The sequence below is a fragment of the Bufo bufo genome, chromosome 8 (genome assembly GCF_905171765.1).
Source record: "Bufo bufo chromosome 8, aBufBuf1.1, whole genome shotgun sequence".
Classification (NCBI taxonomy): Eukaryota; Metazoa; Chordata; class Amphibia; order Anura; family Bufonidae; genus Bufo; species Bufo bufo.
Window position 1 is genome coordinate 132182121 of NC_053396.1, and position 14952 is coordinate 132197072.

At 43.1% G+C, this 14952-nt stretch overlaps 1 protein-coding gene across 1 annotated transcript in view; it reads left to right on the forward strand.

Moving 5' to 3' along the window:
* SEPTIN6 (septin 6) overlaps positions 1–14952 on the forward strand; it is a 154675-nt gene that overhangs the window by 30349 nt on the left and 109374 nt on the right. The window contains exon 2 of the mRNA XM_040442162.1: positions 12460–12574. Coding sequence (XP_040298096.1) covers positions 12460–12574 — 115 coding nt within the window. The remainder of the gene's footprint in view (positions 1–12459; positions 12575–14952) is intronic.

Sequence of the window (14952 nt, forward strand, 5' to 3'; positions counted from 1 at the left end):
TCCGCCTTTGTGCAAGGAGGAACAGGAGGAGCACTGCCAGAGCCCTGCAAAATGACCTCGAGCAGGCCACAAATGTGCATGTGTCTGCTCAAATGGTCAGAAACAGACTCCATGAGGGTGATATGAGGGCCCGACATCCACAGGTGGGGGTTGTGCTTACAGCCCAACACTGTGCAGGACGTTTGGCATTTGCCAGAGAACACCAAGATTGGCAAATTTGTCACTGGCGCCCTGTGCTCTTCACAGATGAAAGCAGGTTCACACTGAGCACATGTGACAGACGTGACAGAGTCTGGAGACGCCGTGGAGAACGTTCTGCTGCCTGCAACATCCTCCAGCATGACCGGTTTGGCATTGAGTCAGTAATGGTGTGGGGTGGCATTTCTTTGGAGGGCCGCACAGCCCTCCATGTGCTCACCAGAGGTAGCCTGACTGCCATTAGGTACCGAGATGAGATCCTCAGACCCCTTGTGAGACCATATGCTGGTGCGGTTGGCCCTGGGTTCCTCCTAATGCAAAACAATGCTAGACCTCATGTGGCTGGAGTGTGTCAGCAGTTCCTGCAAGACGAAGGCATTGATGCTATGGACTGGCCCGCCCGTTCCCCAGACCTGAATCCAATTGAGCACATCTGGGACATCACGTCTCGCTCTATCCACCAACGTCACGTTGCACCACAGACTGTCCAGGAGTTGGCAGATGCTTTAGTCCAGGTCTGGGAGGAGATCCCTCAGGAGACCGTCCGCCACCTCATCAGGAGCATGCACAGGCGTTGTAGGGAGGTCATACAGGCACGTGGAGGCCACACACACTACTGAGCCTCATTTTGACTCATTTAAGGACAATACATCAAAGTTGGATCATCCTGTAGTGTGTTTTTCCACTTTAATTTTGAGTGTGACTCCAAATCCAGACCTCCATGGGTTGAAAAATTTGATTTCCATTTTTTTTATTTTTGTGTGATTTTGTTGTCAGCACATTCAACTATGTAAAGAACAAAGTATTTCAGAAGAATATTTAATTAATTCAGATCTAGGATGTTATTTTTGTGTTCCCTTTTATTTTTTTGAGCAGTGTATATATAAAAAAGGAAAAAGTGTGGCAGCACCATCCTTGATGCAAGTAGATGAAGGGTGCAACCGGCCCAGTATGGATATAAGCCAATCCAGATAAACAAAAATGTAAAAATGGGCAGCACTCCAAGAGATAAAAAATAGCAAAATACTTTATTTACCCACAAAGGTCATGCCACGTTTCGGCTCTATACAGGTTACTGCTTGAGGAAGGCTCCTGTATAGAGCCGAAACGTTGCATGACCTTTGTGGGTAAATAAAGTATTTTGCTATTTTTTATCTCTTGGAGTGCTGCCCATTTTTACATAATATATATAAAAAATTGCAAAAATACTTTATTTACCCAAAAAGGACATGCATGTCCTTTTTGGGTAAATAAAGTATTTTTGCAATTTTTTACTTCTCGGAGTGCTGCCCATCTTTATATTTTATTTTATATAAGTCTTTTTTTAAAAGATGTATTAGGTTGTTAAGATGTTATATTCAAAGAAAACTTATTACCGGTAAGTGTAATCCAATAATTTTAACCTTTAAAGTCAAAAATATTTGTGCGACTTCTGATAAGGGGATAGCAGGTCATTGCCTGGTCGGTTTAATAATGGCAGTATACTCCATTTTGATGTTTCTTCATGGCATTTTTATGGCACTTTGGAGCCTGACATAGTGTGGAGCAGATGTGGGTTTACCATAATCTACTACGGATGTAAGGTGCAGCAGAACCTTGTCCTAACCACAGTTCCTCTATAGAACAGGAAATGGTTACCTTAGCATCTAGGTTATTTTTCATCTGCTTTATAGGAAACTTTTTCTGTGATACATGAGCGGAGCAGATGCTTCACAGAGGAAGTGTTATCAGTGTTTGACAGCATTCACTGTAAGGGGCTGTATTACACAGCCCGATTCAGCAGGAGAATTATTCCCTCCCGGCAATCGCCTGCTCGCTAGCGGAGGAGACCACTGCTATTACATGTAGCAATCTCCTCCAGAACATGGGGAGGAGCGATTGTTATGCCATCGCTCCCATCCCCATGCTGTACAGTGGTTTGTTGGCAGCAGATCATGATTACACGGCACGATCTGCCGCTGGCAAACAATGATTTTTAACCCCTTAAGGACTCGGCCCTATTTCACCTTAAAGATCAGGCCATTTTTTGCAAATCTGACCAGTGTCACTTTAAGTGGTGATAACTTTAAAACGCTTTGACTTATCCAGGCCATTCTGAGATTGTTTTTTCATCACATATTGTACTTCATGACACTGGTAAAATGAAGTGAAAAAAATGCATTTTTATTTATAAAAAATACCAAATTTACCAAAAAATTTAAAAAAATTGCAAGTTTCCAAGTTTCAATTTCTTGACTTCTATAATACATAGTAATACCTCCAAAAATAGTTATTACTTTACATTCCCCATATGTCTACTTCATGTTTGGATCATTTTGGGAATGATATTTTATTTTTGGGGATGTTAGGCTACTTTCACACCTGCGTTAGGTGCGGATCCGTCTGGTATCTGCACAGACGGATCCGCACCTATAATGCAAACGCTTAGATCCGTTCAGAACGGATCCGTTTGCATTACCATGAACAAAAAAAAAATAATTTTTTTTTTTTTTGTTCATGATAATGCAAATGGATCCGTTTTGACTTTACATTGAAAGTCAATGGGGGACGGATCCGTTTGAAAATTGAGCCATACTGTGTCATCTTCAAACGGATCCGTCCCCATTGACTTACATTGTAAGTCTGGACGGATCCGTTTGCCTCCGCACGGCCAGGCGGACACCCGAACGCTGCAAGCAGCGTTCAGGTGTCCGCCTGCTGAGCGGAGCAGAGGACAAACTGAGCCAGACTGATGCATTCTGAGCGGATCTGCATCCACTCAGAATGCATTAGGACTGGACGGATCCGTTCGGGGCCGCTTGTGAGCCCCTTCAAACGGAACTCACAAGCGGAGCCCCGAACGCTAGTGTGAAAGTAGCCTTACAAGGCTTAGAAGTTTAGAAGCAAATCGTGAAATTCTTCAAAAACCCAATTTTTAGGGACCAGTTCAGGTCTGAAGTCACTTCGCGAGGCTTACATAATAGAAACCACCCAAAAATGACCCCATTCTGTAAAATACACCCCTCAAGGTATTCAAAACTGATTTTACAAACTTTAACCCTTTAGGTGTTCCACAAGAATTAATGGAAAATAGAGATACAATTTCAAAACTTTTTTGGCAGATTTTCCATTTTAATAATTTTTTTCCAGTTACAAAGCAAGGGTTAACAGCCAAACCAAACTCAATATTTATGGCCCAGATTTTGTAGTTTACAGAACCACCCCATATGTGTTCGTAAACTGCTGTACGGGCACACAGCAGAGCGCAGAAGGAAAGGAATGCCATACGGTTTTTGGAAGGCAGATTTTGCTGGACTGTTTTTTTTTTACACCATGTCCCATTTGAAGCCCCCCTGATGCACTCCTAGAGTAGAAACTCCAAAATTGGCCCCATTTTAGAAACTACGGGATAGGGTGGCAGTATTTTTGGTACTAGTTTAGGGTACATATGATTTTTGGTTGCTCTATATTACACTTTTTTTGTGAGGCAAGATAACAAGAAATAGCTATTTTGGCACAGTTTTTTTTTTTTTTTTTTGTTATTTACAACATTCATCTGACAGGTTAGATCATGTAATATTTTTATAGACCAGGTTGTCACGGATGCGGCGATACCTAATATGTGTACTTTTTATTTATTTATGATTTGAGCAGGCACCGGGTTCCGATCACCGGGCGGCGGTGATCGGAACAACACATGACGTACCGGTACGTCATGGGTCCTTAAGGACTCGGGAAACATGCCGTACCTGTATGTCCTAAGTCCTTAAGGGGTTAAGCATGCTTAAAAATCACAATTGCCCAATAAACTAGCATTTTCTCGTTCATCGGGTAATCGTGGCATTATTACACTGGCAGATCATTGCTAACGAGCTTTCTGGCAAACGCTTGTTAACGATGAACTGGCTGAGAATAGGCCAGTCTAAGGCTGAATTCACACGTCCGTGGAACACTGTCCGTGGGATACCGGACTGGCATCCTGCTTGGTGCAGGAGCGCACGGCGTCATTGGTTTCTATGACGCTGTGTGCATCGTGCCGCCGCTGCTGTACAGTAGTACACTCGTATAGAGCGTTTGCCGGAAAGCTCGTTGGCAATGATCTGCCAGTGTAATACTGCCACTGATTACCCGATGAACGAGAAAATTCGGCTTTGGGCAATTGTGATTTTTAAGCAGGATGCCAGTCCGATTTCTCACAGACCGAGTTCCACGGACATGTGAATTCAGCCTAAGGGTACTTTCACACTAGCGTTTTTCTTTTCCGGCACGGAGTTCCGTCCTAGGGGCCCAATACTGGAAAAGAACTGATCAGTTTCATCCCCATGCATTCTGAATGGAGAGAAATCTGTTCAGTCACTGAACGGCGTTTTGGACCTAGGAAATACCGCAGCATGCTGCGGTATAATCTCCGTCCAAAATTCCGGATCAGTTGCCGGAATGCTGGACCGGTAAAAATGTGAAAAAAAATAGAAACTGATCCGTTTGTCCGTATGACAAACGGAGAGACGGATCCGTTCTTGCAACACATTTGTGAGACTGATCCGCATCCGGATCCGTCTACAAATGCTGTCCTTTTGCATGTGGATTGCCTGATCCGGCGACGGAACTCCTAGCCGGATCACTCTGCCACAAGTGTGAAACTAGCCTAATACAGGCTTAAGTGTGTATGTAGACATGGCTGTCGGTCACTGATATGTATGTATACACGCTTACATAGAGAATGCTGTCAATCACTGATAACACCTCCTCCCCGTGTACAACTGAAGTCAGAAAGCAATAGCAGACATATAAATGTAGAAATTACAAGTTTTACTGAATCTTTTCCTACAAAACCATATATCAATCTCAGCTCTTCCTGCTCTATAACCTGCCTGCAGATTGCACTACGTTTTGTGGTGACAGGTCTCTTTAATGTGGTTTCCAGAACATAATTTATGATAACTTATCCTTGGCATAGGTCATCATCATAGGTCATCAGTAGATCCGAAGTCAATTCGCTCCAAACTCCATTTGCTGTATCTGTACAGTATTAAAATGTATGGGCTCCGGCGAGGCGAAGTGAGTTATCACTAATCTCTGTACAGCATTCAAACAAAGTTTTGAACGAATTGACTTGGCTCGATTCACTCAACACTAGTTATCAATATCAGATCGCAGGATCCAGACTCCCAGCACCTCCGCCGATCAGCTGCCTTTACAAGCTTAGGCATTGGAGCTCCACAGCTCCACACTCCCTGTAGTGGCAGTGCCTGGTTGCTGCAGCGCTGCTCTCTGTTTTCTATATAAGCTTTATACACTGCGTGCAGAATTATTAGGCAAATGAGTATTTTGACCACATCATCCTCTTTATGCATGTTGTCTTACTCCAAGCTGTATAGGCTCGAAAGCCTACTACCAATTAAGCATATTAGGTGATGTGCATCTCTGTAATGAGAAGGGGTGTGGTCTAATGACATCAACACTCTATATTAGGTGTGCATAATTATTGGGCAACTTCCTTTCCTTTGGCAAAATGGGTCAAAAGAAGGACTTGACAGGCTCAGAAAAGTCAAAAATTGTGAGATATCTTGCAGAGGGATGCAGCACTCTTAAAATTGCAAAGCTTCTGAAGCGTGATCATCGAACAATCAAGCGTTTCATTCAAAATAGTCAACAGGGTCGCAAGAAGCGTGTGGAAAAACCAAGGCGCAAAATAACTGCCCATGAACTGAGAAAAGTCAAGCGTGCAGCTGCCAAGATGCCACTTGCCACCAGTTTGGCCATATTTCAGAGCTGCAACATCACTGGAGTGCCCAAAAGCACAAGGTGTGCAATACTCAGAGACATGGCCAAGGTAGGAAAGGCTGAAAGACGACCACCACTGAACAAGACACACAAGCTGAAACGTCAAGACTGGGCCAAGAAATATCTCAAGACTGATTTTTCTAAGGTTTTATGGACTGATGAAATGAGAGTGAGTCTTGATGGGCCAGATGGATGGGCCCGTGGCTGGATTGGTAAAGGGCAGAGAGCTCCAGTCCGACTCAGACGCCAGCAAGGTGGAGGTGGAGTACTGGTTTGGGCTGGTATCATCAAAGATGAGCTTGTGGGGCCTTTTCGGGTTGAGGATGGAGTCAGTCCTACTGCCAGTTTCTGGAAGACACCTTCTTCAAGCAGTGGTACAGGAAGAAGTCTGCATCCTTCAAGAAAAACATGATTTTCATGCAGGACAATGCTCCATCACACGCATCCAAGTACTCCACAGCGTGGCTGGCAAGAAAGGGTATAAAAGAAGAAAATCTAATGACATGGCCTCCTTGTTCACCTGATCTGAACCCCATTGAGAACCTGTGGTCCATCATCAAATGTGAGATTTACAAGGAGGGAAAACAGTACACCTCTCTGAACAGTGTCTGGGAGGCTGTGGTTGATGGTGAACAGATCAAAACACTGACAGAATCCATGGATGGCAGGCTTTTGAGTGTCCTTGCAAAGAAAGGTGGCTATATTGGTCACTGATTTGTTTTTGTTTTGTTTTTGAATGTCAGAAATGTATATTTGTGAATGTTGAGATGTTATATTGGTTTCACTGGAAAAAGAAATAATTGAAATGGGTAAATATTTGTTTTTTGTTAAGTTGCCTAATAATTATGCACAGTAATAGTCACCTGCACACACAGATATCCCCCTAAAATAGCTAAAACTAGAAACAAACTAAAAACTACTTCCAAAAATATTCAGCTTTGATATTAATGAGTTTTTTGGGTTCATTGAGAACATGGTTGTTGTTCAATAATAAAATTAATCCTCAAAAATACAACTTGCCTAATAATTCTGCACTCCCTGTATATTGTATGCTGTACAACCTTTAACTTTCACTTTAAAGAGGACCTTTCACTAGTTTAAAAACTAACTATATCAGTGGGCAGAGCGGGAGTCCCAGGCTATGAGCTGTGCGCTACGATTGGCCAGCGCTGCAGCAAGGGACAATACTAATACAAAAACTCTGCCCCGTACAAAAGAGGGAGCTGCACACACCGGAGCCTATACCGGGCGAACAGAGCGGCGCCCAGACATACTAGTAAGTTCAGGGGGACCCCTGGGCGCCGCTCTGCCCACTGATATAGTTAGTTTTTAAACTAGTGAAAGGTCCTCTTTTAATTTTGAATTACTGGTCAAAGAGAACATGCCGGCAAAAAAGTACCAAATCATAGGAGACCTGATGGCCCCAGCTGCTTCTGACTGTCTGAATATCCAGTACCTGCAGTCAGTGGGTTTTATAAATACCATAAATAGCATTTTGACATCAGAAATATGTGTTAACCGCAACATAAAATAGCTCCTAGTGGTGCAGAACAGGAGCAGTCTTGGAGGAGTAAGGATAAGGACTAGAAGGGGGGAGGTATGGTTATTGTACCTCCATCTTGTTTGGGTGGATCAGGTCCCCATGTGCTAACACTGACCAACTTGGCACCCTATTATTTGTATGGGAATTTTGATATGCCACTGGAAGTGAATCCAGTCCTAACATGTGTTATATAGGACACATGCACACATTACGGATATCTTCTACTGAACTCACCGTTCAGTACAACAGATCCACAATCGGATATGAACCGTCTGCATCATAAAACCTGTAAGATACGGTCAGCCCAGGAGATCTGGCAGACACATGGACCGTGTTTCCCAGGCTGAAATGACAAAATAGTACCAGCCCTAAAAATTGATCAGAGAGTCACCATTTTACAGGGAATGACATCACTACCTTGATGAAGTCACCATTGATGTCACCACTAAGAACTGTTACATGGGCTGGTGCATCTTCAACAAGGCACCAGCAAATGTGGTGACATCATACAGGTGGTAATGTCACAGGGATGATGACATGACATACTTTGATGCATTTAAATAAAATTTCACCTTAAGGAAGAGTCCTGTGAGTACGAAGATAAAAAGTACATGACCGGACATGGCGTCACTTACACTGTTTGGGCTGTTTTTGGGGAGTGTTTTGGAGCTGACAGATTCCCTTTAAAGTTACTATCTGATTTTACTTATCAGTACTAAAGAAACTAATACTACCAGCTAACCAGCACGTAATTTTGGCTTTCATTTGCTGCCCCTCTCATTAAAAACTGTGTGGGCATGAATACTGTACTTCTATTTCTGTCTGTCACCTATTCAATATTCAGGCAAATGTATGGACAGCTAGTGCTCTGATGTCTATGGAACATACTGGCACTGGAAGAGATGACGTCAGGACAGAGACGGCAGTAGCACGTGGGTTTCTTTTCCATTGTCTGGCTCTGCCACTGTTAGTGCCAGCGTATTCAGGCACTGTCTTTGTGCCTCAGATAAAAAAAAAACCTGGACATGTGTCATATTAGCTTAGCCTTTAGCTTCATTAATATTTCTTACATCTCGTCTAGGGCATTCACACTACCGTAGTTTCGGTCCGCATCCATTCTGCATTTTTTGAGAACCAATTAATTTCAATGTGCTATCAAGTGCTATCTGCATCCGCGCATCCGTTTCAGAACATGTCGTATTCTTGTCTGTTTTGCGGACAATAATAATAAAGGGCAGGACGTACCAATCCACAAAATGCAGAATGCAAACGGCCATTATCCGTGTTTTCTTGCCATGTGAATTGCATTCTTTATAGTTATATCCAGCCCAATATTATATTTCTGCAGAAATCGGTGTAGAGGTGTTTGTGCTTGCATGCGCCCTCCACCCCCACCCCTTTTAAAGTCTATGGCAGTTGCTGATAGAGCCGAGCACTGGCCATGTCTCCATTTAAATCTTTAACAGGGATCTCCCTATCGCGACCCCCGCATTAAGTCCCCCCCCCCCCCCCCCCGAATCTTGTATTGAAGGCATATTTGAAAATCCAAGAAAACTGGTGTTTTTTGGCTTGTAATAATAATAAAAAGACAAAACAATGATTTATTTTTAAGTGCAACTATGTTTTACACAGAGATGCCCATGGGGAAAAATATAAAAATATGAAACATAGATTGTGATGCATTTTGAGAAAAAAAATGCCTCTAATCTCAAAAAATATACCAAACCCAACACCAAAAACTGCACTATGTGTAGTGCATTTTAGATCTGTCATCTAGCTGCAGTTTGAAAAAAGGTGCAAAAATATTGTTTTTCCTAAAAAATCTATTTTTGAGGCTACCATAATGGCAGCTATGTTGCCCTGATATGGCAAAAAACGTTTTTACAGCTTGACCGAAAGCGTGCAACCTGAAGACTTTTTTTTTTGTGGTGGTAATTCATTCATGGTTTAGATAGCTTGTGGTTTGCTGCAGTCCATTAATATATCAGTCGGTGTTGGCGCTGCCTGCAGTGTTTACAGTGGCAGCGGCTCAGTGCTACGTGGCGTTGGAGAGTGGCGGCATTGTCCTCCAGATGTATCTTCCCCTGAAGTCAGACGGATAAATATTTTCTGTAATAAACTTCTGTCGTCACCATGGAGAGTTCTTATTGCCACTTCCAACTTCTAGAGATCACAAGGCTTTTCATCTTCAGCCTCTTGGATTTAGTCTTGTAAACTGTACCGTATTAGCGGATAACCTTATACAGTAACGAATTACGCTGAATCAACCCTGGTCACAGCTTTCAACAAAGACATTTTTGGTCATTTTAAGGAACAGAATATACCGTATTTTTCGCTTTATAAGACTTACCTGATGATAAGATGCACCTAGGTTTTTAAAGGAGGAAAATAAGGGAAAAACAATTGAACCAAAAGGTGTGCTTTTGGTGGGGTTTGAACTAATGGTGGTCTGTGGATGACACTGTTATGGAGGGGATCTGTGGATGACTCACTGTTATGGGGATCGGTGGATGAGCTTCTGTTATGGGGGCATCTGTGAATGATGCACTGTTATGGGGGGGATCTGTGGATGACACTGTTATGGGGGGGATCTGTGGATGACACATATATAGCATCTTATGCTATATATGTGTCATCCACAGATCCCCCCCCCCCCATAACAGGGTCCCTGTGTAAATAGTGACCCCCAGTACAGAGGCCGGCAACTGCTGTTGGAATCGCGGCGGGGGCCCGGCACAGTCACTGTACTCTATTACACAGGGCCCCGCTCACTGCAGTCTTTATATGTAAAGTGTATTAATGGGAGCGCAATCCTCTGTAGTACTCACTATCAAACTACCGTAGCAGGCAGGCTGGCCGGCAGCGTAACGTCACTCACTCCGTCATGTGCCTGCTCCTCCCACTTTATTAATGAAGCAGGTGGAGCAGGCGCGTGACTGAGTAAGTGACGTTACGCTGCTGGCCGGCCTGCTACGGTAGTTTGATAGTGAGTACTACAGAGGATTGCGCTACTGCAGAGGATTGCGATACTTTAACAAAGCTCCCATGACTACACTTTACATATAAAGACTGCTGTGAGCAGAGCCCGGTACTGCACCGGGCCCCGCCGCGATTCCAACACCAGTTGCTGGCCTTTAGCCCCTCCTCCCTCCCCGCTGATACATCGCATGCCGTGCTGTGCAGCATACCGGCCGGCGACGTATCAGAGTAAAAATGGCAGCATTTGCTTTATAAGATGCACTGCCATTTCCCCCCCACTTTTGGAGGAAAAAAAGTGCGTCTTATAAAGTGAAAAATACGGTAGATTTGTTAACAGTATTTCTACACTTGAGGCAACTTTGCATATAATCTTGATTACACGGAATGGTATTTTTTATTTATTTAAAGTTGGTGAGTATGGGACCCCCCGTTCTGACAGGTCAGATGTTTATGGCATAGCCTAGAAATGTGCCCTAAATCTTAAAGGGGTTGTCTCACTTCAGCAAATGGCATTAATCATGTAGAGAAAGTTAACACAAGGCACTTAGTAATGGATTGTGATTGTCCATATTGTCTTCTTTGCTGGCTGGATTCATTTTTCCATCACATTATACACTGCTGATCGGATAAATGAATCGAGCCAGCAAAGGAGGTAATGTGGACAATCACAATACATTAGTAAGTGCCTTGAATTAGCTTTGTCTACATGATAAATGGCATTTGCTGAAGTGAGACAACCTCTTTAAGGATTGAAATACCCTTTTCATATCTTTTTTTTTTTTTTTTTGTGTATAGTGCCGCCAGACCCCTTTGACTGTAATGGGATCTGGTGGAGATTCGGCATCTCCCCGGCAAATATGCTGGCATTCAGCTGGACAAAAAACGCTGCATGCACCATTTTTTTGTCTGGCTTATTTCTGGGATTCTCTGCCGGAGATGTGCCGCACATGTGAAAGTAGCCTAAGCTGTTTGCAATTGCAGAAACATTTTTGATGCTAGCATGTGTTGTTTAGTATAAGCTGTCTATATTCACAGTCAGAGCTATGGAAAAGAGGATAGGGCTTGATTAGGGTCTGCTATGGTCCATCGACTCTTATTGGCTTTTCGAGTGTGTGGCATATGGATCCATAGCAAGCATGTGGGATGTGTACTTCGATGAAAGCCAGAGGCGCAGAACAATGCCTCTGCCTCTTCATTTCAGCAAAGGTTTAGTTGCCCTGGATTAGAAAAATAAAGAATCTAAATAATTTTTTACCCCAGTGCCATGTCTGTCCATGGATTGTCTACATCTTGTAGTTATGAATAGTGAGAAGAGTAGAATGTGGTCTGTACTCCTCGTCTCAAACTTTCTGTGGTGGTCCTGATTGATGTGAAGCACGATACAGCGCTGTAGTATATGTTGGTGTTCTATACCGTAGATAAATGCAAACTGGCGCAGGGCTCCAGATGGAGACGGATATCACTGAGGACATTTCAGGAGCCAAATAATAATTTTGGGTCGCATTGGCAACCACTGTATTCTCCATCTGGAGCCCTGTGGTGGATGGCGTAGTATTATATGGTGACAGAAGTTAGAGCACAGTAAATTCCTCCTACGTGTTTGGTGCTTGTGCTCCCCGCCAACTGTAATGAAATGTTTCCATGCTATTGTGTTGTTCGGAGGTTACTTGTGCATATCCTGTGCTTCTAAACCGGTGTTTGTGTCACAGCTTCCAGGCGATGGAGACCATGGCAGCTCCCATGAATGGTTCCGTCTCAGTCTCCGTTAGTTCCATCTCAAAGCACCTACCTCTGCCCTCCGAGCTGTATAACTAAATCTTCTGTATCCTAAATATCCCATTTAATTGTTAGTGTCCTAGACTTGTGCCATGCCAATCGCTTCCTATATGGGTATCATTTCTGTAGCGATGATTGTTTTATGTGGTGTGAATCTATGGAATTTCTCTCATACTTGTGTCTTTCTTAAATTACTTTAGGGCGAAGGGTGCCGTACTCTCCCTCTGTCTGGACATGTGGGGTTTGACAGCCTGCCGGACCAACTGGTTAACAAATCAATTAATCATGGCTTTTGTTTCAATATCCTGTGTGTGGGTGAGTATTTACAGACACGCTTACTGACTTTGTTAGGAGAGGCACTGATCCAATGGCTGTTGTATGAGTAGCACAAGGGGAGCAAGATTTCTGTTTGCACTGAAAATGAGACCATTCAGGGTCCGGATACAGATGAATGCAGTGTATTGTGTGTGCGGCTTGTTTATCACCGCAGCGAACAGAAATACTGACCATTATAGTCCTATGAAAACGCTCACATGAACATTCAAGTACCATGGATATATAAGATGGATAACAATACATCTCTGATGTCTAAAAATGAATAAATCAAACCTACATTTTATCAGTCTCTCCAGTATACACATTTATTGTTTTCATTGTATTATAAATAAAAACATTTATTGTTTTATTGTATTTCAGTTTTCATGTGTTTTTTTTTTTTTTTTTTTCTTTTTGGTTACCGTCAAAAATATGTGCCGAAAAATGTATTTATGGGAGATTGAGCTGATCTCGGTGACCTATGTCATGCGACAGCAAGTCTCACAACTTGCTCACATGCCACATTATTAGAGCGGTGATTTGTCCGTAAAAACATGGCCAAATCGCAGACAAGTTGCCTGCAACATTCATTGTGGTCCATGGTGCTGCATCCAACTCGCAACCTGCTGTAAGGTCACAACTTCATTGACAATCATGAGATGCGATCACGTAGGGCGACATTGCAATTTCCTTGCTGCGCGACAAGTCACGATGCAGCACCAGCCGTAGGCAGGATCTGCAGACATATGGCCTGATCTGCCCGCAACAATCCCTTGATTTGTGGCAGGATTATGCCTCATCCACACGTGTCAGATTTGACATGGATTTTGGTTTGGGTTCCGTCCCTTTTATCCCCCTCCTAGGACAGTCTGCGTCCCATGCATGTGTATTGGCCTTCTACAACCCTGATTACGTGCAGCAGAAAAAAATCAGGTGGAGGATGGGTAGCATGCTGCTTACTTCCGCAGATTCCACATGCAAAAGCCAAAGATTAGCCCCGTTGATTAGACAATTTGTCTAATCCTCATCTGTATCTGATGTACTCCCAGCAGCTCATCTGCTGCAAAAATCCAATGCTCAACCTCTAGTTTATGAAATGGAAATGAACGAGTGTTTTAATGCAGATGTGTGAAGTCCACCTGCACATTGCGGAATATGTGCGGTTTTTCTGCGTGAATTCCCATTGGAAAAAACAGTGTAATACAGTATTAAGTGTACGAGATTACACAAATATCATGTTCACTTTGCAGATTTTATTTTTTTTCTGTGCGGATATTGACCTGCATTGTAGATTTTCCAAATCTCTAGTATGTCAATTATGTTTGCAGTTTTAGCTGTGGATTTCACCCTTTTCAATGGAATGGTGAGATCTGCGGCAAAACCGCATCAAATCCACACCGAAAACCACAGTTAGACATTGCGGATTTTGGTGCAGACATGGGCCAGAAACGCACATAAATCCGCATGGAAATTTGTGCAGACCTTACGTGCGTTCACCCGCTCTCGCAGGTGGCCTAAGGCTGGGGTTCACAAGTGACTGATTAGCTGTGGATTTGCTGACGCAGATTTTTGTGCGGCACATTTGCAGCGTGGTACAGTACCAGAAAAGTGAAAGAGCTCTTATCAATTCTCAGTCACACGTGGCAGAAAAAATCTGCAGCAGAAACTGATCTGTGGTGCGGATTTAAAATTTTCAGCATGTTGATGTTTACTGCAAACTTCATTGCGGATTTCACCCTTTTCAATGCAAAGAATGAAACTGACGCTTTTCCACAACAAAGTCCACAGCATGTAGAGGCACCCTTTGGTGCGTTTTTTTTTTTTTCTGCTGCAGATTTTGTGCTGCAGAAAATCCGCAGCTAGTCAGTTGTGAACCCAACCATAAGGGTGGCTACACGTGGTGCCGATTTGTGTGCAGAAAATCTGCAAGAAATCTGCACCAAAAATGCACAAAGCGCACATAAATTTACACTTATTGCCGTTTAGGCACATTTTTGGTGTGGATTTGATGCAGATTTTCTACAGATCTCATCCTTGAGAAGGGTGAAATCCACACAAAAAAAACCGCTGCAAATTTGAAAATCCACACGGCAGGTCAATTTCCACACCTAACTAAAAAAAGCTAATCACCTATACTTTGCTGGTACTGTATTATGCTTCATTTTTTCTGCACGAAATCCGTGCAAAAAAAGTGTATAATCCGCACTGTGTGCAGGCTCCTGAAGGCTATCTGCACACACGGAGCAGTACCGTGCCAGCAAGTTGAATGCAAAAAAGAGAAGTAGTAGCTACGCTCACCTGCGATTTCAAAGGAAGCATGGATTGTGCTAGGAACAAAGCACGATAAGCATAATAAAATAAAAAATCTAGCTTCCAAA